The 25,974-nt window shown below is 40.3% G+C and overlaps 2 protein-coding genes across 2 annotated transcripts; one reads left to right on the top strand and one right to left on the bottom strand.

Moving 5' to 3' along the window:
* Positions 1–253: 253 nt before the first annotated feature.
* LOC102720625 (abscisic acid 8'-hydroxylase 2) lies at positions 254–5,506 on the top strand. The gene is made up of 9 exons (XM_040526801.1): positions 254–725; positions 840–1,161; positions 1,371–1,523; positions 1,608–1,862; positions 1,975–2,064; positions 2,493–2,571; positions 4,130–4,236; positions 4,822–4,943; positions 5,063–5,506. Exons 1-9 carry the CDS (start codon positions 493–495, stop codon positions 5,217–5,219), a joined length of 1,518 nt encoding a protein of 505 aa, XP_040382735.1. The 5' UTR covers positions 254–492; the 3' UTR covers positions 5,220–5,506.
* A 6,543-nt stretch (positions 5,507–12,049) lies between these two features.
* LOC102709390 (glycoprotein 3-alpha-L-fucosyltransferase A-like) lies at positions 12,050–18,865 on the bottom strand. The gene is made up of 7 exons (XM_006659429.3): positions 18,368–18,865; positions 17,096–17,256; positions 16,260–16,501; positions 14,812–14,916; positions 14,222–14,378; positions 13,184–13,411; positions 12,050–12,377 (listed from the first exon to the last, which is right to left on the bottom strand). The coding sequence occupies exons 1-7, from the start codon at positions 18,743–18,745 to the stop codon at positions 12,122–12,124; spliced, it is 1,527 nt and encodes a 508-aa protein (XP_006659492.1). The 5' UTR covers positions 18,746–18,865; the 3' UTR covers positions 12,050–12,121.
* Positions 18,866–25,974: the final 7,109 nt, after the last annotated feature.

The raw sequence follows: 25,974 nt of genomic DNA, 5'->3' as shown, positions 1-25,974 counted from the left end.
GGAATCAATCCCCAAATCAATGCCCTAACCATGGGCCAAATCCCATGGAATTCGTGCAGGCTCTGGTGAGCTGCACATGGCTAAGGTATCTTCTAATCTCTCTGATCCCTTTCATGTTTCTTCCTTTTTCTTCTCCCCATCCCCAAAGATTTCACATTTTGTAATGAGCATCATGCCGTCCATGAGCTCTGTTTTTTTTATTCCAACACCCTCTCCCCCTCCCCTATAAATACCACACAGGTGTCTTCCAATAGCACCACCATTCGGAAGAATCCTCCCAGAGATTGCGCGATCCCCTCGTGTCCCTCTCTCGTAACAAACACTGCGCCACAGGCACAAATCACACTCAGATACGAAAGATAAGTACAGAGAGAGGGCAGCGATTATTATTATAGGATTATATATATGTAGCTTGGCCAGCCGTGGCGATTTAAAGAGAATCGCTTGAGCTAGCTAGCTTAGCTTTTGGAGAGTTTTTGGACAAGTGGACACATGGCTTTCTTGCTGTTCTTGGTCTGTTTGGCAGCTGCGGCGTGCTTGCTCGTTCCGGCGTTCTTGCTGCTCTGCACGCGCGTGCAGGGGAGTAGAGGCGTTGAGCAGAGGCGGCTGCAGGGCGGGAAGAAGCTCAGGCTGCCTCCGGGATCCATGGGCTGGCCGTACGTCGGGGAGACGCTCCAGCTCTACTCCCAGGATCCCAACGTCTTCTTTGCCTCCAAGCAGAAGAGGTAATTGGAAATTTAGCGGCGGCGAATGTGTTAATCTAAATCTGGTCGTCGTCGTTGATGGGGTGGGGTGAGGTGCTTTTTTTTATAAGTGGATTTGTGTGTTGATGGCGGCAGGTACGGAGAGATTTTCAAGACGCATCTGCTGGGGTGCCCGTGCGTGATGCTGGCGAGCCCGGAGGCGGCGAGGTTCGTGCTGGTGTCGCAGGCGCGGCTGTTCAAGCCGACGTACCCGCCGAGCAAGGAGCGGATGATCGGGCCGTGGGCGCTCTTCTTCCACCAGGGCGAGTACCACCTCCGCCTCCGCCGCCTCGTCCAGGGCGCGCTCGGCCCGGACTCGCTCCGCGCCCTCGTGCCGGACGTCGACGCCGCCGTCGCCTCCACGCTTGCCGCCTGGGCCGACGCCCACGTCGCCAGCACCTTCCACGCCATGAAGAAGGTGAGTTGCCCCCAGTAGGCGTCACACATGACACACACGCACACACACCACGAGTGGTGCGCTAACTGCTAAGCGACGTGTTGGGGTTGTCCCGCGCTCGCGCAGCGCACGCGTCGTCGTCGTTACGTGCGGCATGCTGTTTGTTGTTATGTGTGGGGCGTAGTACGTAATGCGTGACCGGCCGGTCGTCGTCGTGCCCCCGTTTGCAGCTCTCGTTCGACGTCGGCATCGTCACCATCTTCGGCGGCCGGCTCTGCCGCCGGCACAGGGAGGAGCTGAGGACCAACTACTCCGCCGTGGAGAGAGGCTACAACTGCTTCCCCAACCGCTTCCCCGGGACACTCTACCACAAGGCGATCCAGGTACGCACGCACGCACGCACCAAACAGATTTTCCTCTCTGCCGAATCCGGCATTGACATGCAGACGGCGCGCGTGTGCATGCAGGCGAGGAAGCGGCTGCGCGCGATCCTGAGCGAGATCGTGTCGGACCGGCGGGCGCTTGGCGGCGGCGGCGGCGACGACCTCCTCGGCGGCCTCATGCGGTCCCGCGACGACGCAGGCGCGGCGGCGCTCACCGACGACCAGATCGCCGACAACGTCGTCGGCGTGCTGTTCGCCGCGCAGGACACCACCGCCAGCGTCCTCACCTGGATCCTCAAGTACCTCCACGACTCGCCGAAGCTTCTCGAAGCCGTCAAGGTACGTAACAACGCCGAGCTTCAACAACCTAATTCGCGATCCAGATCGACCGATGGTTTTGCACTAAACGTACTGCCGCGGTACGTGTTGTGTTCGTGTCGATCCCACGCAGGCGGAGCAAATGGCGATCTACGTGGCCAACGAGGGAGGGAAGCGGCCGCTGACGTGGACGCAGACGAGGAGCATGACACTAACGCATCAGGTGGGCATGCATGCGTCTCGTTGCTCTACTTGCTTTCTAATTCATACGCACCTGCTGCACCACGTACACGTCGCAGAAAAAGAACGGCTTTAGTTTGGAGTTTAGCACTTTGCTTTGGAATAGACGATGGATTAAAACCCGGCCTCTATATTTAGTATTAGTGTACAGGGACAGCGTATATATATACAGGGCCGATTGTTTGGCATTGTTTGGCTTTTTATGATATATTTATAAATAAAAATTAATTTATGAATAAAATTTTATATATAATACTGAAAAATAAACTTTGATTAAAAAACCTAAAAATTAACTTTAAATTTAATATTAAAAATTCAAATTATAGCTTATAAACATAATTAGAAATGAAAAGATGACATGGATAATCTCCTTTTGTGCTCATATTTGTGATCTGGTTTTATTCGATTAAGGTTATACTGGAGAGCTTGAGGATGGCGAGCATAATCTCCTTCACCTTCAGAGAGGCCGTCGCCGACGTGGAGTACAAAGGTGAGCACGTGTTCAGCATGGATTGGGAGTCAGACAGTCAGTATACAGTGTACTGGAGTGAACAAAAGCTAGCTACCTTGCATTTTTTTTTTCCAGTACGTTAGCCAGTTGTACCAACAGCTGGATCATATGGATCATAAATGAACTTAAAAATGAATAATATCCCAGGTTTATATAAACATGTCATGGATGATAAGTCGACCTTGCATTTATAAGATCAATGTCAAATAAACTGAGAAGCGTATACATTTTCAATCATATCTAGTGGAAAAAATTAAGATTGTTTATTCCTAACAATAAAAGCTCCATGGTAATTAGGTAAACCTATCATATCTTTTGGGTATCATGCATTATTGATTTGTTGTGCCAGACAATTTCTTTTACTTCTACCACATATGGGTTAAAATTTCCTACTTTATGTGTTGGATATTTTTTTATGCATGCACAATATTGTAGATATTTCCTCTGTTTAATTTATCAAAGTTTCCCCTGGGACTAGCTACCATAGGTGTACACCATTTTTCAAGGGTTAATCTTTTGCAACTTTCCCAGTTATCCACTTAGCAAATTTTAGGTAATCCCATTCGGTTATTCGGTATGGTAATTTAACCTGTGATCGTCTCTAGTATGTAATTGCAATAACCAACTGCACCTTTGAAGAAAGAGACCTCTCATACATTAGGGGATGATTGTTTGGCTTTCTCACGGCATATTTACAAATAGAAAATATTATGAATAAAACGTTTATAAACGTATTCTTAGCGATATAAAAGTTAAGACTAGAAAATAAACTTTGGTGAAAAATTCTAAAATTAACTCTAAATTTAAAGTTAAAAATTTAAATAAACTTCGGTAAAAAGATGGGGTCAATAATCACGTAGAGTTAACACTCAACAAAGAAATTTGTAATCTGTAGCGAATTAAGATATACTGTAAGCAAATTTCAAAACCCACTAAAAATACAAGTAAACAAAATTTTAAGAGCAAAATAAACTACATGATGAGTCATATCCACCTCAGCACAATCATGCTGGCTTGATTCATACAAGACTCATGGCAATAAAGAGGGAGGCTTTTTTTTTTGTTTAGGCACAACCAACTTTAACTAGTCAGTCGTCTCCTCCAGTGTTGTATGAACACCAGAGCACCCCATTTCAGAAAAGAAAAAACGGCAACACAACCATGTCCTCTCGTTGTGATTAATATCTGAATCATTAGCCGCCCAAAGGGCGGTCCAGATGCATCCTCTGCTGCTCCTGTTCCCGGCCGGCACCGGTAGCCAGCGACTGATTTTTCACTCCATTTCGAGTGGCAGCGTAACTGCAGAAATGAATGAGATGGAGAAAGCAGTATTGGAGGTGGTTCTGGGAAGAACATTAGCTATGTCGTATAATAGAAGCGGCATAATTATTATGAGCATTATGTATAGTAGTACTCGTACTACTCGGTATTTAATTTGCAAAGTATCTTTCGACAAGTTAAAATCACGTTTGTTTCGTCACTGAATTTAATTGGAGTGAGACTGAACGACCTTGTGTCTGTTCTGTGGTTTTTGTAGGTTTCCTGATTCCTAAGGGATGGAAGGTGATGCCTCTGTTCAGGAACATCCATCACAACCCGGACTACTTCCAAGATCCACAGAAATTTGATCCTTCTAGATTCAAGGTAATGGGTCCTAGTCCTAAGTACACTTCTCACTGACACCTAGTTAAATTACACTGTTTGGTATGGGTTGCATTAGATTAAAGTAAACTATTAACAGCATTAAGTAATTAACACACAAGATTCAGGACATCCCATCAAGAAGAGTAGTGGCACAGCACTGTTGCAAATCCTCACCCACAGAAAAACTCCATACTGTGGTCACTTAGCGAGACACCAAAGTCAAACGCAGCAATCACTTACTGGCGCTACCCGATCTTCACAGTCATTGTTGACTCTTTTGAGCAGGACTCATTAAACACACACTAATTTAACATCAGTTACACGGCCAGGCCTGCACTTGGCGTACTTAACGACGACATCTCTGAATTTTGCCGGACTAAAAGATACTGCTATCTTATTACACCGGCAGCAAGCTAGCTACTAGCAGGTAGCAGCTGGCAACCTAATTAAGTGATCTGCTAGCTGCATGCATGTCTAGCTAGAAACACAAGGCTTAGGGCTCACTAAGATACAATCAATCGAGTGTTAATTGGCTCTGGACTTAATTTGGTGGTGCATGCTGACACGACGCGTGGCTGCGTGCAGGTGGCGCCGCGTCGTCCCAGCACGTTCCTGCCGTTCGGGAGCGGCGTGCACGCGTGCCCCGGCAACGAGCTGGCCAAGCTGGAGATGCTCGTCCTCGTCCACCGCCTCGCCACCGCCTACAGGTACGTGCGGCGAAACCACCGATCGAGTATTTCATTCATTCCACGGGCTTTTTTGCGTGCGGCGACATTGCAGCTGATCACCGGCGCGGCGGCCGGCGTCGTCTCGTGCGTGCGTGCAGGTGGGAGATCGTCGGGGGGAGCGACGAGGTGGAGTACAGCCCGTTCCCGGTGCCGAGGCGCGGGCTCAACGCCAAGTTGTGGAAGCAAGAGCCAGAGGAGGAGATGGCCATGGACGCCAGCGGCGGCGTCGGCGTCGTCACAGCAGCTAGTGCTTGACACGCGCTGGTCGATGGCGGTGGCGTGCATGGCTAACTGCAGCTGTCTCGGCAGGTTTCTCTTTTTTTTCGTCGCCGTGTGGGTGGTGGATCGGATCGATCGGTCCGGTGTAATCCTCGGATAAAGCGAAGGCCATGGGAGGGGATCGGATCGGATGGTCGATCATGTAGCAACAAAATCTCTCGCTTTTGGTTTTTGTGTGTTGGGTTGGGTTGGGTTGGATAATGGTGGTCCATGCATGGATATCGTTCGACGATAATGAATGATGATGGTGCTAGCTAAACCTAGTTCTTCGTGTGCCTAGTGGTAGCGCTAGGAGTAAGTAGTTTTATCGATTTGTTTAGCTGCTAGCGAGGCCAGGTTCATTCGGTGATCGCTGGCTTGCATTGGGTTAATACAGCTAGATGTCAATCTTATATAAGTAATTAAGTACTCCGATCCATGGATGAATTGCCCTTTGCAACTCGATCAAGTAATCTTATATAAGTAATTAAGTACTCCGATCCATGGATGAATTGCCCTTTGCAACTCGATCAAGTCGCAGGTGTCATGAGCATGGCAGTTGTGATGTCACTCCTGAGTTCTCTGACTGTAACACTAGTGCCAGCGAGGCCATGCGTCATCGATCGACCACATCGGTTTATTTTTTTAACCTTTAATTTAAAGTTGATTTTAAGATTTTTCTCATAAAAGTTTATTTTTAGACTTGGCTTTTAGATCGCCAAGAGTACACATATAAAATTTATTCACAAATTATTTTTTACAAATATATCGTTTGATTTTTTAAAACTTTGTAAAGTCTATATAATTATAATGTCATTGATTCTATACGATAAAGTCTGTACAATTCATTTATAGATCATCGGAGAGCTTTTTAAAATTATAATGGTACGGTTACAAAAATAATCTCAATTTATATAATGCTATGGTTGCAAATTTCTCGTTTACTTTCATCTGGGTAAACTGTTAATTTGGTTATCACATAGCCTCTTCTCTTTTGCTTTCCGAAAGAAATCGAGAAATCTGTAACAATATCAGGCTGATCTCGTATCTTAATTAAATAACCATGCATGCATGATCTCTACTTCTCTAGGCCAAAAACAAAAGTTTCGCATTATCCATATACTTGTCACCACAACTTCATGCCACTTCTGTGACCACTACACCAACCGTTTGGCAGTGCCTGCCGCTACCTAGTGAACCAACCATATGGATCAGCCACCAATATCTGGGCTCTGCAGGACTCTGATCGCCAGTTGCCACTGGTCAAAGCAATAACTTTTTTTAATTATGAAAGTTGATTACGAAACAATAAGCTTACTCTGTTTCGAAATATACACATTCCTAGATTAGTATATATATATATTAAGAAAGTATATAAAGTTAAATAAAAAACATTGTAGTTGTTTGAGAAGATAAAGTAGATAAAGAAATTAAATGATAAATAATTATGATTGGTTGTGATAAAATGATAGGTAGCAAAATAGCTGTATTTCTCTACTGCTTAAAAGCGGCTTCGGCCGCCCTCAACCCTATCATCGTTTCTAAAAGTATGAAAGACTAAAAAAAATTAAATGGTTTTTTAAGAAAACCGTTTCTACCTCTGTACCGCCCATCATTAGTTATAGTCCATTATAAGTTGTATGGACTATTTTTTTTATCAGTCCATTATCAGTTATATAGACCAACTATAATACATGGGCATATTATTAGTTTTAGAACAAAATTTGATTGTTAGAAATAACTGTATTTTAAAATTGGGGGAAGAAGCATGATATTGATTGATTAGTACAGTCGCATGTACATAAGTACTTATAGCAGTTTTCCTGGACAGTTCTGAACTCGAAATCCTTGAAACGAAGGGATGCTGTTGTCAGTAGAAGATCAGGGCCCGACCCTTAAGGGAAATGTTGGCCAGATTTGTGATGTTACAGTGGAATGTTGCACCGAATTGACATTTTGGTTCTTTTAAAAAACTTATTTTATAAATTGACTTAAAAAAACTTAATGCGTGAATTGATCTTTTTACTATGCCAATATTATTGGCACCGTCGTTATTCATCCTCTAAGTCATTATGTTATGCTCATGTGGATAGAGAATGGTGCCGATATCATTAGCGCCGTCCTATACAAGTATACAACGACGACGTCAATAACGTTGACACGGTAAAAAGTTCTATTCGTACAATAAGTTTTTTAGGGGTCTATTTGTAAAATAAGTTTTCAAAAAAAAACTAAAATGTTAAAATTGTAGCACCCTGCTCCTGCAGGTTTCAAAGCACTTCACCATTTTGATCTGTTTTTTTTACAATAAAAAATATTTACATCTCCCAACTCTTATTATTATTGACTAATGTCTAATCATCTATGTAATTGGCAAATTAATTTGCCTTTATTGCCCAGCTTAATCTTGTTCATTCTCGCCACTATCATTGGGGTGCTGTCCCATGACACTGGAGTACTGGAACGTGCAAACTAATGGTTATGGAAACGTTGTGTTTAGCATAAAAGGGAAAAACAAAGAAAGCAAAAGTTTCCGCGGGCAGTACAACATCTGCCTCCAATTCATCTATAATCAATTTAATAGTCAATGCATACAATAGCTACCTATAAAACATATACTATCATGTCTCACCTGTTATATACACATTGTATCTTGGAATCTATACTGCTGTAACTGGCTACAAATCTAAAGTTCACTCTCTTCTCTGTCCTCTTTTATTTTTTTAAAATATATTTATAAATAACTTATAACCTGTTATTGTACTTGCTCTAAGCACGTTACTGTCTAGATGGCAAGTGTTTTTGCCATGCTCCAGGCTGCACAGGATCCAGCATCTGTACTAGAAAGGATCAAACCGCATTTTCGAGTGGATGGTCTTTGTCATGTCTCAGTACAAAAGGAGCACTCTTTTTTAGGTTTTTTGGAGAAAATAATTGAAAGCAGCTGCGCAATCATCCTACTCTTGTCAGACTGTAGATCACTGTACAGACCATAGCTTTTGCTTGATCTTTATTCGATCTCCCTCCCCTTTTCTTTTTCCTGTTTCTTGAGTTTTTCTATCAGGGCGTGTGTGGTTACAAGCTTACAGCGTTGCTAGCTAATGGGTCTACAAAATCAAATGGCACTGATGACCTGCTACATCGATCGATCACCTTTGATGGATATCTGATATCTTGCTCATGCTTGCCATGGACAAAACAAAGCATCCTCCATTTCTGCATGCACATAATAGCCTTATACGTGTCAAATTCTCCATGTGTTTGGCCGTACAAGCTAACACGTACACGTGTATATGGCTGCCAGACAAGCATGAATTATACACCCTCCGTCACAAAATAAACCAATTTCTGCGTTTTTGATTGAATTTTTGACTCTTCGTCTTATTTGAAATTTTTTTATGATTAATATTTATATTGTTATTACATGATAAAATATGAATAGTATTTTGCATGTGACTATTTTTTTCAATTTTTTAATAAATTCTTCAAATAAGACGGATGATCAAACGCTCTAATGATAAAACTCAGGAAACTGTTTTTTCCGGGACTGAGTAGTATATACATCCCCCACAATGAACACTGCAACAGACATGCTCTTCAGCTGGAGATGCATGATTCCAACGTTGACAGTATAAGGCCTGCAGGAACAAGAACAAGAAGAAGCTAAGAAACCCTAGCTATGCGTGATGCATGCAAATCTTCTCCCAGCGGTGGAGCGCCGCGTGTCGGATCGTGCGGCGCTATAGCTGTGAGCTGATCTGATCTGAACTGATGTTTCTGATGGGAAAAACATTTGTCAGGTCACACCAACCGCTGTTCTTATTAGTTCGGTCACTGCTGTCGAGTGAGTTGGCATCCAGTCTTTGTAGGGTTCAGACAAGGTTGCCTGTGTGTGTGTTGCGTGTGGTTGGAGTCCAGCTAATGGAGGGGCAGTACTTGCTCTGACTAGGCAAGCACGGAAGAAGCACACGCCGGACAAGCTCACGCGGCGCCATGCGCATGTCACGCAGTGACCATGAGTGATCGCCTTTGTTAGGGAAATAGTCCGGATCGGAGACGCTGCGAAGACACGGATTTAACGTAAAAACCCTTTGAAAAAATACTGGTGTGAGACCGGTAATAACAACTATAGGTAATAATTACCATGTAGGAGATTACAACAGACCGTCACACCTTTTTTTTATAATTTATAAGAGATATATGTAAGAGAAAATATAAAAGTCCTATTACAAGTCTTATTATAGAACTCTATTAGTCCTAAAGAAAAAAAAAAGTAAAAGTTATATTAGAAAACTAGCTATTAATATAATCTAAATATGTTGTAGATTATAATTCGGATCATATCTTTTACATCCTTTACTTTTTTATAACATAGTACAACACAGACGCTCACAACGCACGCACACCCTCCCTACCCCTATCGCAAGCCGTTAGAATCCTGAAAAATTCGCTCCAACCAGGAGTCAAACCCAGAGTCAAACCCAGGACCTCAAGTGCTACTAAGGACTTTGTAACCACTAGACTACAGATCCTTTCGCAAGTTCAAAAGTAGACTTAGTATTATAGGATTTATATAAAAAAATTTCTTTGAAACCGTACTATTTGTAAGCTCGGAAGCATACACGATAATCCGTTCCTCCCATTCATTGATAAAACGAATACACATGATTTATTTCATCATCTTAAGTCTCTTTATTTTCCATTACCGATACTTAATTAATGGATGTATATCTAATTATACAAGCCAGAGATTGCATGGGCCATCATGCTAACTAATTTCCATTATCTAAAAGAATTTCATACAAAATATATAGCACTTGCACGTGCATTACCATGGCAGAATCTCAAATGAGTACTTAACAAAAGTTCCAAAGTCAAAAAATAGGATATATTATCTTAATATGGAAAACCATATGCAAAATCAATTATATCATCAATTGCTCACAACTATATCTACGCGCACATGATGCAATACTACACATGGGATCATTTGGCTTTTTCAACAAATAAGGGACGTATTTGTAAATAAAAAATAATTTGTAAACAAAAACTTTATATATGTGTCTTCGTGATTTAAAAAATAATGCTGAATAATAAACTACGATAAACATTCTAAAATCAACTTTAATTTAAAGGTTAAAAATTTAAATTTTGGTTTATAAATATACACAAAACAAAAAAGACAAGTGATACTTCTTTAGAAATAAAGTGTGATAGTAAGTGACGAATCTACCGCCACTCAGTCATCGACTTCCTAGAATTCTTACTTGTGGGTGCACCCCCTCTTCAAAACCAAATGTACGGCAGAATTATATAAGTTATATGTAGACCCTAAAGCTCTTTAACCCTAAAACTGTTCGTTGTAACTAGATATGGATCAATGACGCAATCTTTTGCAGCTAACCTATAAATAGATTAAAAAACCTCTAATTAATTCTAAAATTAAGCCCTAAAACTTAAAAATAGTTTTCTTCTTTGCAAAGTGCGGATGTGTTTTTTTATTATGTTATTCTTATAGCTTTCTTCTTTGCAAAGTGCGGATGTGTTTTTTTATTATGTTATTCTTATACATCAAACTATAAAATTCGACATATCTTTGAAGTATAATCCAGAGCATAGCCAAGCACAGACTGATCAGTCTGATCGAGCGCCAAACAGCACACAATGTGCACTCCAGCACTGCATCAACTTTCTTTTCTCCTTGCTGCGTGCACCGAAACTGGCTGCTGCTGAGGCATATTTCTTTTCCCCTCGTGCATCATGAACCGTCATGATCCATGAGATGGAATCAATCAATCATGCCGATCGATCGATCGAGAGAGGACCTGGGCCATGGCCGACTCCTCTGCCGGGAAATATCTTTTTTCCCGGCCATCAATCATCATCATTCTTCATCACCAATCTAGGAGATCTGGTAGGGCAACACTCCGGAAGTCGACACGTGGAGAATGCTCCTCCTTTCGCTGTGACCTGTTGTGACTGTGAGAGACCGGGTGAGAGAGTGCTGGGCTCCAGGGCCAGCTATAAGGCATCAATAACTACAACTACACTACAGTCCTGTTTGCAAGGGCTTAAGATGCCAGTTTTTCTGAATTTAGAAAAGCTCGTTTTTCTGGCTTCTGGGTTTTAGTTTATTTTTTAGATTATGCAATTATATATTCTTAAAATTTAGGTAAGAATTTAAATTGTTTGAGAGAAATAAAGATTCTAAGAGAAGCTAAAGTTAACAGAAGCTCTCCCAAATAAGCCTTAATCCATTTTTCGCTCACCTGTGTAAGCTGGCGGTGTCCCTTCGCATGGCAGATGCCAGGCGATCTCCATTTTTCGCTTTACGATTGTGTCTGGCAGCACCGCAGCAGCGCACCAGACCGACCAAAGTACAGTAGTTAACGGCACAGGGCTAGCAGTCAGTAGTAGGTGCAATGATGCAGGGTGGCTGGCAAAAGGTAAAGCTTAGTTAGGACTGAGGTATCATCTCCAGATCAAAAGGGTTAGAGGGAGAGCTGTGTGGCTAGTTCGTAACATTGATGTCAGGCACTGCGAATGAATATCAGAGAGGTGTGATATGGACTCTTCACAAAATGTGTGAACCTACATTGATGAAAATCCCAACAAATATCATTACATGATTACAAGAATATCGTTAACTGTCCCAAGTCAAATCCTTCTTGACCGTAACCCAAAGAAAAATAAAAGAAAAGGAGAACATCTGACCTGTTGATGAAAATTTACAGTCGGCGTATCTCAATTCCTTACAAGGCCATTTTTCAGGAGATAGATCTGTATAATCATGAATTGATTGCTCCATAAGACACTCTAGCTTACCATACAGCAGAAAACACCACACGATGGCATTCTGAACTAGCGAAGGGTGCAAGGGGAAAATGCCTAAAGCATAATTATACAAAAATTACTTCAAGCTTTCCACACGGATGATCTTTAATATATTTCTCAAGATCCGCGTCATCTCTAAACCTGAACTGGTATAATGCCTGCCGTTGTGTAAGACCGATTGGATAAATTTTGTATACCTTCAACTCGTCACCACCTCTAATACTCGGTGGTCTTTCATCCTTCCACACAGGAACATGATTGACGGATCTAAATTTAGCAAGCACTGCGGACTCCAAAGCGCCCATAGTTAATTGGTCCGATCTGCATTGGGTAGGAAGGGTATGTGTTTAAGAGTATAGTAGGAAAACAAGCCAGTAAATTGCAGGAATAATGAGTTGTGGTAAAGATATCAACTTTATATGTAACAAAACTAGAAGGTATTTTATATTAAAAAATAATGACCAGGATCTCTACAATTCACAAGCCAACAAAATTAGCACTCAGATAAATATTGACGTCAAGACAAAATTTAATCAAACTTTTGAAACTTCAACAATCAATTGTTCATCAATCGTTTCTCAATAGTCAATTCTTAGTTTAAAAAGAAAATAAATTAATATGTGTGGATTTACCTTGAAAAGTACCATCATAATATCATAAAGTTACTGGATTTTATAAATTTACTCTAATACAAATTTGATGATAACAATAAGTTTGAATGAACCTTGTCCTAACGTCAAAAAGTAATGACTGGAGGGAGCAGTACCATATTGATTTGTGCCATCATAACGAACACGGTTCGAAAATACATACACATATGCGATTTGATCATTCTCACATGCAATGGTATTTTTATCATTAGCAAATCTTTGTGATGGTATTTACCTAGTTTTATCAAACTACATAAGACCCTAACATAAGAGCATAACAGTTGTCAGGCACAAATGCACCATCTGAGAAAACCTTATCCCAATCTGCAAGAGAATTAAGGGCATGGGAGCTAAGATTACATAGTAGAGAAAGAAGATTTGCCCTTGCGACATTTAAAAAAAAACATTATTCTGTTCTTTATCATGCTAGCAACAAATATCAATCTAACACATATAAGCACAAGAGCATTCTCATACCTCAGAAAAATGCTCTCTGTCTTGAACCGCCCTCTTTCTCTGACAAATAAGTGGTATACCTTTCCTCTTTTGCTTGAACAACTACATGGGCGATTCATAAATTTTGGAGTCTTTTCCTCTTTTTCATGAATTTTCGTTGCAACATGTATGCAAAGGCGACAGGATGAATGAACTGCTGCCATGTCAATAAGGGCCTTGAAAGAATCGGATGGGCCATCATACTTCCATCTACAGATGCAAAACAAAGAATGAGGACCCAAACTTAATCTAGCCTAAACTGCATCAGTTGAGGTAATTATTCCCAAAATAATGATCCTGCTAGATAATTTTTACAAGATATGTGAGTGAAACAAAAAGGAGAAAAAACAAAATCTACTCCCAGTAGGCAGTAGGGTATCATGGCAGTGTGTACATAATTGATACTATATAACTTGCTAATTTCTTCATTCCGAATAGAAATAAGAATAATATATATACAACAGCAATAGCAAGGTAAAGTCTGCCAGTGTAAATCCAAGCAGCTTCTGAGGATAGTTTCATGCTTTTGCAGAGTGCCAGAGTCACATGATTGGTAGCATAAGCTTTAATGTCACTGCATAGCCGCAACAGAGCTTTTTGAGATAGGGAAAATGGATTTCCAGAGAATTCTTTAATTTTAGAGTAAATTTGTTCCTCGGCAAGTTATGTATTAGATAATATAATTGTTGGAAGATCCCAGTAAAAGAAAAATGAGTGGGTGAAAGTATCATCATAGCAAGTTAATAATGTAACACAACATTACAGCCTGTTCCTTAAAAGAATTGTGCCAGAAATTGATAGGCATGAATCCATAGATTTCCATTGCTGAAATGCTGATTGTTTTTTAACATGAATTAAATCTAGAAAATACATACACCATGATAATACTTAAATTTGTAGAAATTGTATGGTGTTCCAAAAATATAGTTGGTGTGCATGTGATGTTCCAACAATACAACTAGAGAATGAGAAACAAATCAATTTCAGGCATGAATTCAATGGGAAAGCAGGAGCATTTACCTCAAAGATTGATTAAACGCTTCCTCATTTGATGCAATATGTTTCATTGTCTTTGCAATGGAAGGAACATCATCAAGCTCCTTAATGTGTAATATTGCACCTTCTCCAGGAGAAAACTCTTGAATATTTGGAGCACCTATGACAACAGGAATAGCTCCTGTAGCACAGCACAGATGAAATTTTCAATCACTTCCGTTCCAGTTACAAATTTAAACTTCATAGATTTCAAATTGAATCAAGTGCTGGAATTGAAACTAAACAAAACTCAATGTGAGAAGATAATAAAAATGTTAATCAGTAGGCATCGCAATATGACAATTTGGTATTTTGGTGTATGATTTGGAAGATCCTAATCAATCTGTTTCACACTATTTGTCTTTTTGCTTCATGATAGTCCTTTCATATTACATTTATATTGATGAGAGTCTCAGGATAGTGTGGTTTTCCATGTCTTCTTAGAGATATGAGTAAAACATGGGCATAGAGCTTATACTAACTCTGGATGCAATGTTGGATGAGAATTTACCAATGCAAATTATGTAGGTGGGTGGGTGTGAGTTCGAGTTTAGGTCAGTAGCTTATCCAATTACCTGTTACCAGCGATTGAAAAAACTTTTCTGTAACATAATCTTCCTCATTAGAATTCTCAAAGGCCAAGCTAAATTTGTAGCGTTTCAAAGTTTCCACTTTATCAACTGCACCAGGCAAAAAATAAAGTCTGAATTACATTTCATTCATCAAAACATATGCAATATAACAACAGAAATACAAGCCATTCCAATTGTAAAAGTATCATTCATGTAGGCAAAAGGTTTCTACTCTAGAATAAGTTCCGCAAAGCATTTATCAGGTTTGAACATCTATTTAAAAGAAATATCTAAATTGATCCCAGGAAGAAACTGATACTTCCAAAATAAAATTCTTTCTGTTAATTTTAACAACACAATCCAATATAAGAATAGGAAAAAAAATGTTACCCTAAAGAGTGCGTCCAAAACAAATTATATTTGAAACCAGAAGGACCAAGGGAGAATAACTTAATTAACAAAGCTGAACATAACGATGGGTCTTTGGTTTTTAGAGGTTGAAACTACTAATATTTGTTGTTCCAAAAATAATAATCAAATACTCTTGTCATTCTAAAGGTATAATGAGGACCATAGTCATTAAGCTAGAACCTATGTACAACAAAATGTGATTGGTGATGCTGATGCTACCCTATAACCAACTTCTAGGAGTGTTTTCCAACATTTGTTATTACAATAAACAGAGATTATGTGCAAATATTGATGTTGAAATTATTGTGATCATATAAATATCGGTGCGCTCAATACAAAAGTAGATTCTAAATTGTTAAAGCTGTTGTCCTTAAAGGCTTAATAAATCAACAGGGAAAAAAAGGAAATTCATTATGTGATTTATATATACTCAGTTAGCAATTATCTCAATTGAACATAAGGGAGATGGACCTGAGAATTAGCATATCAACATAATTGCAAGAATTGGCAGTAGCATTAGTTATGCTTGGTGTTTAATATTTTGATAGATCACAACAACTAAGACCCTGCCACATGGAACACTTTGCTCTGGCTGCCTGGCTGGCCACTCAAACTCTTGGAAGCACAACACAACATATCCATTATATAGAACAGTGGGCAGGAATTTATGGCTAGGTATTCACAGTTATGAATAATTGCTTCATACAAAAGACAAAAATTGAGAAAAATATGGACTAAATTGCGATAGTAACATAATCTAGTAGAAATACTCTCGTTCATATTTTAAAAATCTCAATAATTGTAAGCACATTACAAACCAACAAAAGTAAATTACAACTTAAGCTTCTGATTGGCATGCTTTGGAAGCGACAAATGATGTCATTATCCTATTTCTTAGAGGCCTAACATAGTAAGTTATATACCTATCTATAAATTTCCCCCCAAGAAAAATATTGGACTTATGGTGTGGCCACCCCTGATATAGAAGCTACAGTATTTAACAACAGAATGTCGTTCGAAATATAGAACAGAAAGTGTACCTTTGCCATCATGATTACGGTGACAGCTACCGTAAGAATCAATTTTAACATCTAAGCTTTCGAGCATTTCAAGGGCTTGCAAACGAAAATTGCGTGCACCACAGTTTGAAATAAATGCTGCAGCTAGCGCTTCTTCAGTCTTTGGGGGCACAGGTGCCATTATATCATATTCAGCCCATGAAAAGTAACCAACAGGTACATCAGAGGAAAGGCTTGTTGTCATCACAATTTTGTAACCTCTCCTGTGAGGGAAAGCATCAGGATTTCTCAGACCGTTAGAACTATCCTTCTCAAAAATAACAAATCACAAGGCTTAAAAATGAATAGTTTAGTAGCAGGTTATATATTATCGTAGTAAGTTCACGAGAAAAATAGCATAGTCAATATAACGCATGTATTGCTCTCTCTGTTTTATATTGTAAGACGTTTAGGCTATGCTTAGATTCATTAGCATCCATATGACTATGCTAGAAAGTTCTACATTGCGAAATGGGGGTAGTACTATTTTACTATTTTATTTTAAGTGAGAATGTTTGAAAAGCAAGAAGCAAATTTGGAAGCCAGATAATGCTCATTACTTTCGTAGATACTATAAACAAAAGAAATAAGCTACAATTATGCGGCTATTAAACTTTTGTACTTCTCAACATGGATACTAGAATAGGGATGCTAGAGCCCAGAGCCAGTATGAAAATGTCTTACATTACATTGAACAGCTCTGGGTTTCTAATTTATCAGCACTAGCTCAAATTTATGAGGAACACAGATAAGATTAAAATGCCATTTTAAATACGCCCAGAAATCACCGACCAGAATTAAACATGGTTCTTACCCACCCTCGAGCCACGGCAATGCTGTTCTCTGAATAATACTGAGATGATTCCATCGATCTGAGGATACTCTCTACACTAGGATCTGGGGCGATTCCAAAAGTAGCATCAGGTGTCTTAGTAGCTGAAAACCCAAATTCACATCCTACAGAACATTTATTCCAATCCTGAGAGGGGAAAGAATGCATAAGCATGATCCATGGAGAATAAAAAGCACTAAACGAATGACAAGTGATGACACCAATGGTACAGACAATCATCACTACATGAAAGCACCACATAAAAAATGCACCAATGCAAGTGTATAGCACGACATATGCTTCGATGAAGGCATGCAGTTGAGCATAAAGCTTAAGGGCCAAATCATTTAGAAAGTGTCTGTTGAGTAACACACTGGAACTGCCCCCACCTTCCTGTATACATGGTCAAACCAACATGATACCATGGGCATTGTGAACCACTATTTGGAAGGAAAAAAACTGATTCCAAACATTCACTACCACATCCCTTCATTCCCACGGAAATTATGGAAATGAAAGTTTGCTAAACAATGTCATTCTAATTACCAGCATTTTTTATTCCAATTTAATGATCATTGCAGTGAAAATAATGTCAAGATATCATGACCAAGTCAATAGTCCATAACCTCACATATGCATTGTAGTTTATGTTGCGTAAATTTGCAATCAACCATCTAAATGACAAAATTACCATTCGAAGATGGCAAGTATAAGGCCATTCTCAGTGTATGGTTTTATTGCGTTGTTTCCAATAGTGCCATGTCATCAAAACATATTTGGATGGATGAATGAAACATGTGCTCTCAATGCAAAATTTCACTTCACAGTTTTATAGGCTAACATATCACTTAAACAAAATGACCAATAGGAGTTGATTAAATGTGTGGATATGAAATAAATTATAGTTTCATAGTCTAGGTAACTGTGTATAACAAGTTTCATCCCCATAAAACTCAATTCATCTCTCATCATAAATTAAATGTCACATCAATATTTTTACCTATGCAGCATATCATTTAATGAGATTGAAACCCCCATGAACCCCCCACTGAGACTGACCTAAGGTCAGATGCATAATCCTCCAGGCCTTACATGCAGCAATCCATGTGCTAGAATTATGTAGATTTTGCTAGCAACATCATTAATGTTATGCAACTAAGCAGAGCAGAAGATCTGTTGAGTTCCGCAGTGCAAAGGTAGCTCTCCATACTCAAATGTAAGAGCACGAGGGGGCGGATCGGGAGAACGGATACAAAACCTTAGTGGCACCGCCAACGAGAACGGGATCCTTGTCGAAGTCGCGGCTGTGCGACACGCCGTCCTCCCTCTCAAGCCGCTCCTCGCACAGCCGGAAGTCGTCGTCGTCGACCTCCACCTCACCTCGTGCCGGGGGTGCGTCCGCGACCACGACCGCACCCTTCCCCTCGCCCCCGCCCCCGCCCACGCCCCCGGAGGAGGAGCGAGCGTAGAAGGAGGTGGTCCAGCTCTCGACCGCGGCGGCGTTCTTCGCCATGTCTAGGCGGCCGAGGAACGCGATCTCGCCGAGGAAGGCCGCGCCGACGAGGAGCGGCAGCAGCCACCCGCACCGCCTCCGCTGGCGGCCCACCGCCTGGGCCTGCGAGTGGGACCCCCTCATCGATGCCGCTACGGCGCCACCCGCCGGGCCGGCCTCCTCTCGCCGGCGGTGGAGGCGAGGTAGAGATCCAGGGGAGCGCGAGGAGGAGAGAGCCTCGCCGTCGTTAGACTTGGTCGTGGCTCGTCCTCGATCAAGTGGACCTACGATGTCAGTGACAGAGCATGTCAAAAGGACACGATTTTGTTTGGGCCCATTTGGACCACGGAAGCAAACCCAAACTTACGTGGGTTCCTGGGCTTATTTCTGTGGGCCAAATTCGGGAGGGTCTAACTGGGCCTAGTGGTCTATCCAGGAACCGGACTCAAACGGCCCAATATTTGGTAGACCAACACCACATTCTCTCTCTCTTTCATTTCATGGGCTGAATTTAGTTAGGCCTTAATAGGCTCGGCTTCATCCTTTCTCAATAGGAATAAGTTCAGCGCCACGTTTTGCTTTTAGTGCCACGTAGGGGTGAGGACCAAGCTAAACCAGCCATGTAGACGCCATATCTATTGAAACCGTTTTCCAAATCGTCTTAGAATTTTTTTTGGCACCGGTTTTAACAGTTGAGGGACTTGTTGTATATGGTACTGTGGTTTAGGGACTAATATCGAACTTGTCAAGTCAACTTGTCAAGTTAAGAACCTCAAATGAATTTATTCCTTCTCAATATTTTTCAAGGAACATGCAGCCCTGTTAAGCCTCTGTTCATCTATTGTCCTTGGCCCTGCTACTTGAGTTAGTTATGTAGCCTGGATTACAGAACAGAATTAATTGCTACTCCAAATACTCCGTAATTGATAGCTAAGCTGTTACCCTTACATCTTGCATCTGCAGATGTAAGAAAGACTGAAGAACAGAGAGGAGAAAGGGAGCTAAGGAATGTTGCAATGCTACAGCACTGAAGAAAATTCAGAGTTACAGAGAAGGGAGATAAGGCATGCTGCTGCTACAGCGCCGAGGAAAATTCAGAGGGTCACGGCTCCATGAATCCATGTCGGCGAACTGAGAAACGTGAGATTAACTTGGAAACTGTACCGATCCAGGGCACTACAGATTGTACTACCACGTTCCAGATGGCACTGCAGCAATCAATCTGAAACTATAGCAGCGCTGAATTTTCCTCACCGCGGGAGGGAATCCAATTCTGAGAGGTGGTAAGTGTTCTTCAGCTGATTTCTTATTGGGCCTAGGGTTTAGAACTTTAGATTAGGTCTGGGCTAAAGCAAAAACTAACCTAGACATGGGTTAGGTATGCTAATAAACTTTGCATTTAGTTCCTAGATTAGGATCAAATCAGGATTAGGCTCCAACCATCCTATGCATGCATCTAGTCCGCCGTCTGCACAAACACAAAGGCAACGCCCACGAGGCGGGCGTTAGCTAGACAGAGGGAATCATCAAGAACATGCTGTGACGGTAGATTAGAACAAGCAGGAAATATAAATCGTTTCAGTTTGTCACCTGTGCTTCGCATGTCTGGAAACAGCAAAAGCAGGACAAAATCTAAAAGAGGTGGTTAAAAACACCAAAAGTACCAGACGGACGAACGGTTCCATGTATAGAGTATTCACTGTGTCACCTTTGCCCATGTATCATCACAAATTAATAGGTGATCGCAACACATGAGACAAACTATGATGCAATAGAATTCTGCATGGAAGAAAATGGTTGGTTTGTTGTTAATTACCATGGATTCCATGGCTCTGAATGATGCTCCCTCTGTGTGGTCCTTAATCATGGACAGGTAGGAAAGGAGATGCTCAAGCCTGCAACATATTGTACAGCCAGCCCAAGCAAGACTGGCGTTGCAACCATTTCTCCTCCAAAGCAACTATTATTCATTTAGAAGATATAGAACAAGAACCTAACCAAGGCACTGGTTTATATTCCTTTATCAGTTATTTTATGTTGATTCCTCTATCAAACTACAAAAAAGAAAGTAATTTTGTCCTTGTCCTTATACATTCATAGGAGTAGTCGTCAATGGGCTTCTCATGTAGCAAATTCCCAACGTCAATATTGTGTTTAGGGACCAGCAATATCCTAAGAACCGAACACTAGCTATCATAGTCTGAATGAACTGAAACTTCTTTTTGGTGATGGCACATATACAAGTCTGAGATGTTCAGAGAAGCAACAAAACGACCACACATAGAGTAGTAGAAAGACTGCAATTTTTTTGTTGCATCATAGGGATTCCAATAGGTTAACTACCTACACATTCCAATGGAGGAGACAGCACGAATTTTAATTAGATGCATCCCTATCACAATACGTACTGGCTCTCTCTGCCTCTCTCTTTTTCTTTCTCAACCTGGAGAGAACAAGGTATCTTTGAATATCGTTTCAATCAGGCGCACGGGTGTCCAGCCCTTAAATCTATTCGCATGCTGATCAACTACCTAAAAAGTGGCCATGGCATCTTCTTTTTCGCTTCCACCAAGTTTAATTTGCCTACGCCTACAAGGGCTACGTCTAGGCTAGCTCTGTTTGTTTATAACACATCATGAAGCAATATCAGTCGTTACAATTAAATCTTTAATTTTATATGATTATGTTCTAAAAGAAAAAACATATGTGTGTGTGCTCGCGTGTTTTTTAACCATCTAAATTCGATGGTTTTCGTGCGAGAAACAAATGTTTTAAATACAAGTCGACCGCATTGCACATTTTATGTTTTGGTTATAAACTTTTTTGATGTTTTGTTTGTTGGCACTCGATGTTTCTTATTTTGGTTTGTCGGTATTGCGTCAATATTTCTTGATGTTGCCTTCTGAAATGTTTGATCAGGTGATTTGAAACATTATTTGACCAAGGGATAAAACGTTCTTCGATCTCCGACTGATAAAACACCGTTCATATTTTGCTTGGGATTGGGCGTCCAATTTGTATCGCCCAAACATCTGTTAAGTCTAGTCTGATAAGAAGGATTTTCATAACTACTTTACACCTCCCAGATATATTACTTTATTTTCCAATTGGAAAGAGTTGTGCAGAGGATCGATCAATTATATAAAACAAAGAATTATCACTATTGCTATCGATCAAACGTTTGATTTTATGTTCTTCTGTCAAACACACGCGTAAATGCGTAATACATGGGGCTGGAAGGGGAGGGCAAGTATGAGATTTTTAACTTGCGTTCATGCCTTCAAATTATCATCCAACAACATAACTAGATTTAGTTGATGGATTTAAAATTTTCAAACATTTGGCCCAAGAATTACTTGTGCACGAAAATGTCAATCGCCATGTACCACTGCCGAAAGAAAAGGGGATTTCCTTTGCAGCCACGACTGATTCAAGCACGCAATGGTGCTGCATAATGATCATGTCCCTAGCTATACTACGTCGTTGTAATCGCCTTTATTTATTTCCCTTTCGTTTATTTCTGTCAGATTCAGCAAATCACAACAGTATAGTACTGATTATATAATTACTGACAGATTAGACAAAGTGGAACGTCAGGCAGATGCTAGGTTTATCTCACTAATCCACATGGCTAGCATTACACACCCAGGTTGAAAGCTAACGCAATAATAATTAATATTCCAGGTGCTAGCTTTTCTTTGCAGACCGCACTCTTGTTCGTAGATAGACAGGCTCGCCAAACTCTACATCTCAGATAGATCCAATGAATACAATTCGTTGCACTGTCTCGGCTGAAAGCTTGTTTTTTTTTAAAAAAAAAATCAAACTCGTGACATGCCCGTGCTTACAACGGGATATGAATAAATAGCATATAAATGGTTTGATAGGCCGGATTTATTTTTTGTGCCCAGATTTTCTGGTGGATCATGGGAACACCAGTTTTGTTTTTTTTGGTGGGGTGATTTTTTGTAGGCGAGAAGATGGTTGGGTTAAGACGACAAATATACTTTTATAGTAGTAGAGAAAAGGAAAAGTTAAAGATAGGCTGAATCCTCTAAATTTAATATTCTAAGGGGCCTACTCCTCCTATGGAAAAAATGGAATATAGACCATCAATTTTCACTAATGTTAGCACTGTTAAATGTCCCTCTAGCTTAAAGTCTATTAGCCTTATCTTGTCGTCTCTACTTATGCTTATACACATAAATTTAAATTTTTAACTTTAAAATTAGATAAGATTTTAGGGTTTTTTATTGAAGTTTATTGTTCATCCTTTACTTTTAAATCACTATGAGCATATATATATAAAAGTTTTATCCACAAATTATTTTTTATTAATAAATATGTATTTTTCATTCAAAAATCCAAAAGATAACCACCTGGATTGACATGAACCTTTAAAGTTTAAGATGGACAACCAGCGCATCTTTAACACTACTGTTTATTCTGTTCATGCAAAATTATTGGATCACTGTTAACGGATAAGTTGCTGCATGCATAATTCATAATTGCATATATGCAGGAGATGATGCATTTTCTGCATTGTAGCCAATGAGCCAAAAGAGTTTTCTGCACTGTTGCACGGACCCAAAAGGAACTAAAGACTGAGGACGACTACACTTCAAGGACAAACAAACAAGGAACTAACCAATATGCAGAAACGATAGCATGATTGCTTCACGTTACAATGTACTACTACCTCCGTTTTATATTATAAGACTTTCTAACCTTACCTAAATTTATGAAGTGATGAATACATATAATTTATATATATACATGTCTAGATTAATTAACATCCATATGAATCAAGTTAAGGCTGAAAGTTTTACATTGTGAAACAGAGAGAGTATATCTTAGATTCTGTTTAGTTTTCAAAAACATCACATTTAATCTTGAGCTTTACTCCTGTCCAGCAGCCGGTACCACCAGGTACAGGTAGCACCAGGTACCAAAAGTAATCTGGCCGTTAAATCGAGGAGGGTACGATCGGTACTAAATATAATCTCGCCGGAACGGTTTCTCTTAACCCCAGATGCTATATATTCCTACATCGTTTTTATCTTCTGTTCATCCTCTTCATCTTCTGCTGACAGCTCTCTAGAGCACTGAACAACTACGGAAAGAAAAGATTACACACAATTATACCTTCTACAACAGACCACGACAAACTACAAAATAAACCTAAGTCAATTTGTATAACTCAGGGTTAAGAATCTTCACAAACATCACCTTTGCTGACACTGGAGCATCAACCTGTGTGCAGCCACCAGCGATAATCGAGGATGAACAAAGTCACTAGATAAACTCACCCAGCATGGCCGCCGCTGCCGACAGCTCCTAGAGCGCCGCCACTGCACTGACGGCTGCTGGAACATTGCCAAGCGCTTACCCTGTCCAGCTTGGCGGCAACGGCCGACGCCACATGGTGTCATTCAGCATCTTGCATGCAGCCGCGAGTGGCTCATCTGGTGCCCGCCTAGCGCCTAGAACGACCGGAACCGCTTACTAGACATCTTGCACTTGAGCACCCCCTCCGGCGCTAGCGCCCTTCTTTTCGCCGGCATCGACGCCATCGAAGCGGGCAACGACGGGAGCATTGAATTGAAAGCCTCATCCCAAAAGAGAGGCTAAGAACGATTCAGCCAGCCTGGTTTCGGACGCGAAAATACGTTTTTACCCTTCCACCTTACTCACCTATAGCTAGTACCTTGAAATGGATTGAGTGGTACCGGGAGATACCAATCGATTGCAGCCGCCCAATTGTGCTCTCTCAACGGCCCAGATTTGGTACCGGACAAGACTGCTGGACGATAAAAATCCCATTGAATATTTGGACATCTAAATGAATCATTAACTATACATGAACATTAAAACTAATTATATAATTATGGAAAAATTGTAATACGAATCTTTTAAACCTAATGAGTACATGATTAGCCATAAATACTACAATAATCAACATGTGCTAATGACAGATTAATTAGACTCAAAAGATTCGTCTCGCGGTTTTCATACGGAATCTAAAATTTATTTTATAATTAGACTACGTTTAATAATTCAAATGTGTGACCGTATGCGTCGATGTAACATCTCTCCAAATATTTTTCAAATTGAACGGGGGCATTACTAGTTACTCCGTACCACTCACAGTTAAAAAGAAAAAGAAAGAAAAAAAAACAGAAGAAAAAAAAATCACAACACTGCAAGTCTGCAATAGCAGATGCAAGATGCAACATCAGCATGCAGACACGGCTTTATTCATGTGTCTGGCAAGCTAGTGTACATGCACACCGGCGAGAGTTGCCCAAAAGAGTGTCAAGATCGAACAGCAAGAATCCAGCCGCCCAGTGGAAGAATCGATCACCCGTTGCTCATCGAGTCACTGCTTTTTTTTTTTTCCTTCTCTATCTCTAATTTGGTCACGAAGGAAAGACAGGTCTCTTTGGGCCTATTCGTTTTGAGGAAAACCAAAGGATCTAATTTCTAAGGATTGGATTCCTTTAAAAGTTATTCGGTATATAGGAATGCACCATAGGAAAAATCAAAGAAAATTTTTCCTTCCTACAAGATAAATATAGAAAAATTTCCATCCACTTAAACCTCTTGGAAAAATTCCTATGGAATGGTGCTGCCATACATTCCTAATCCTTCACTTTTTCTATTCTTTTATATTGAAATTCCTCCAAACCGAATAAGCCATTTATGTTTTTTTTCTAAATGAATGAGTCGAAAGGGCACCAGCTATGGCTTACTAGCTAGTTGTAGATAGGGTTAGTGACACAGATGAACACTAGCAGTGCTGCTGCTGGATGGATGGATGGATCAAGTGCTCCTAGGTTAGTACGTAGTACTGGCCATTTTCTGAATTATGGTGCTTTCGGTTGGAGCATTAACGTCACTCATGGGGGCAAAAGGATGGACTCTATTGATCCTGTTTGGAGACGGCGCCAATTAAACTTCTCACAGGATCCCCGAGGCCGAGAAGGATCATCCGTTCATCATTTGGTTATCTACTTTGAGCTCCTCCGAAATACAAGGGATTGCTTAGTTTGGGAAAAAAATTGGATTCTCGAGGATTAATTCTTATGACTATCGTTAGGGTTGTAGGTGGATTTTAGGAAAATCATTCAAACTTTTTGAGTAAATTTCACAAAACTACAATTTTTTTAACTTTATTTTTTGCAAAACTATACATATTCAAGTAGTTTTATAACAAAACTATAGATTTAGCATAAAAATCATCACGAAACTAGATATTTAAAGCTAGTACCACAAATTATATATTTAATATGTAAACTACAAAAATACATATTTTGGAGTTTAAAGTACGAAACTTGTAGTTTTGTCATAATTTTGTTATTGCATTTATAGTT

This window comes from Oryza brachyantha, chromosome 8 (assembly GCF_000231095.2).
Source record: "Oryza brachyantha chromosome 8, ObraRS2, whole genome shotgun sequence".
NCBI lineage: Eukaryota > Viridiplantae > Streptophyta > Magnoliopsida > Poales > Poaceae > Oryza > Oryza brachyantha.
The sequence above is the reverse complement of the archived record's forward strand: the minus strand, read 5'-3'. Positions and strand labels throughout refer to the sequence as shown.

Coding starts and splice junctions, on each gene's coding strand:
- LOC102720625 (XM_040526801.1), top strand. CDS start 493: ATGGCTTTCTTGCTGTTCTTGGTCTGTTTGGCAGCTGCGGCGTGCTTG. Junction 1,863..1,974: donor AGCTTCTCGAAGCCGTCAAG/GTACGTAACAAC, acceptor GATCCCACGCAG/GCGGAGCAAATGGCGATCTA. Junction 2,572..4,129: donor CGCCGACGTGGAGTACAAAG/GTGAGCACGTGT, acceptor TGGTTTTTGTAG/GTTTCCTGATTCCTAAGGGA.
- LOC102709390 (XM_006659429.3), bottom strand. CDS start 18,745: ATGAGGGGGTCCCACTCGCAGGCCCAGGCGGTGGGCCGCCAGCGGAGG. Junction 17,257..18,367: donor TCGTTGGCGGTGCCACTAAG/GTTTTGTATCCG, acceptor TTCCCCTCTCAG/GATTGGAATAAATGTTCTGT. Junction 14,379..14,811: donor TTTTCAATCGCTGGTAACAG/GTAATTGGATAA, acceptor GCTGTGCTACAG/GAGCTATTCCTGTTGTCATA.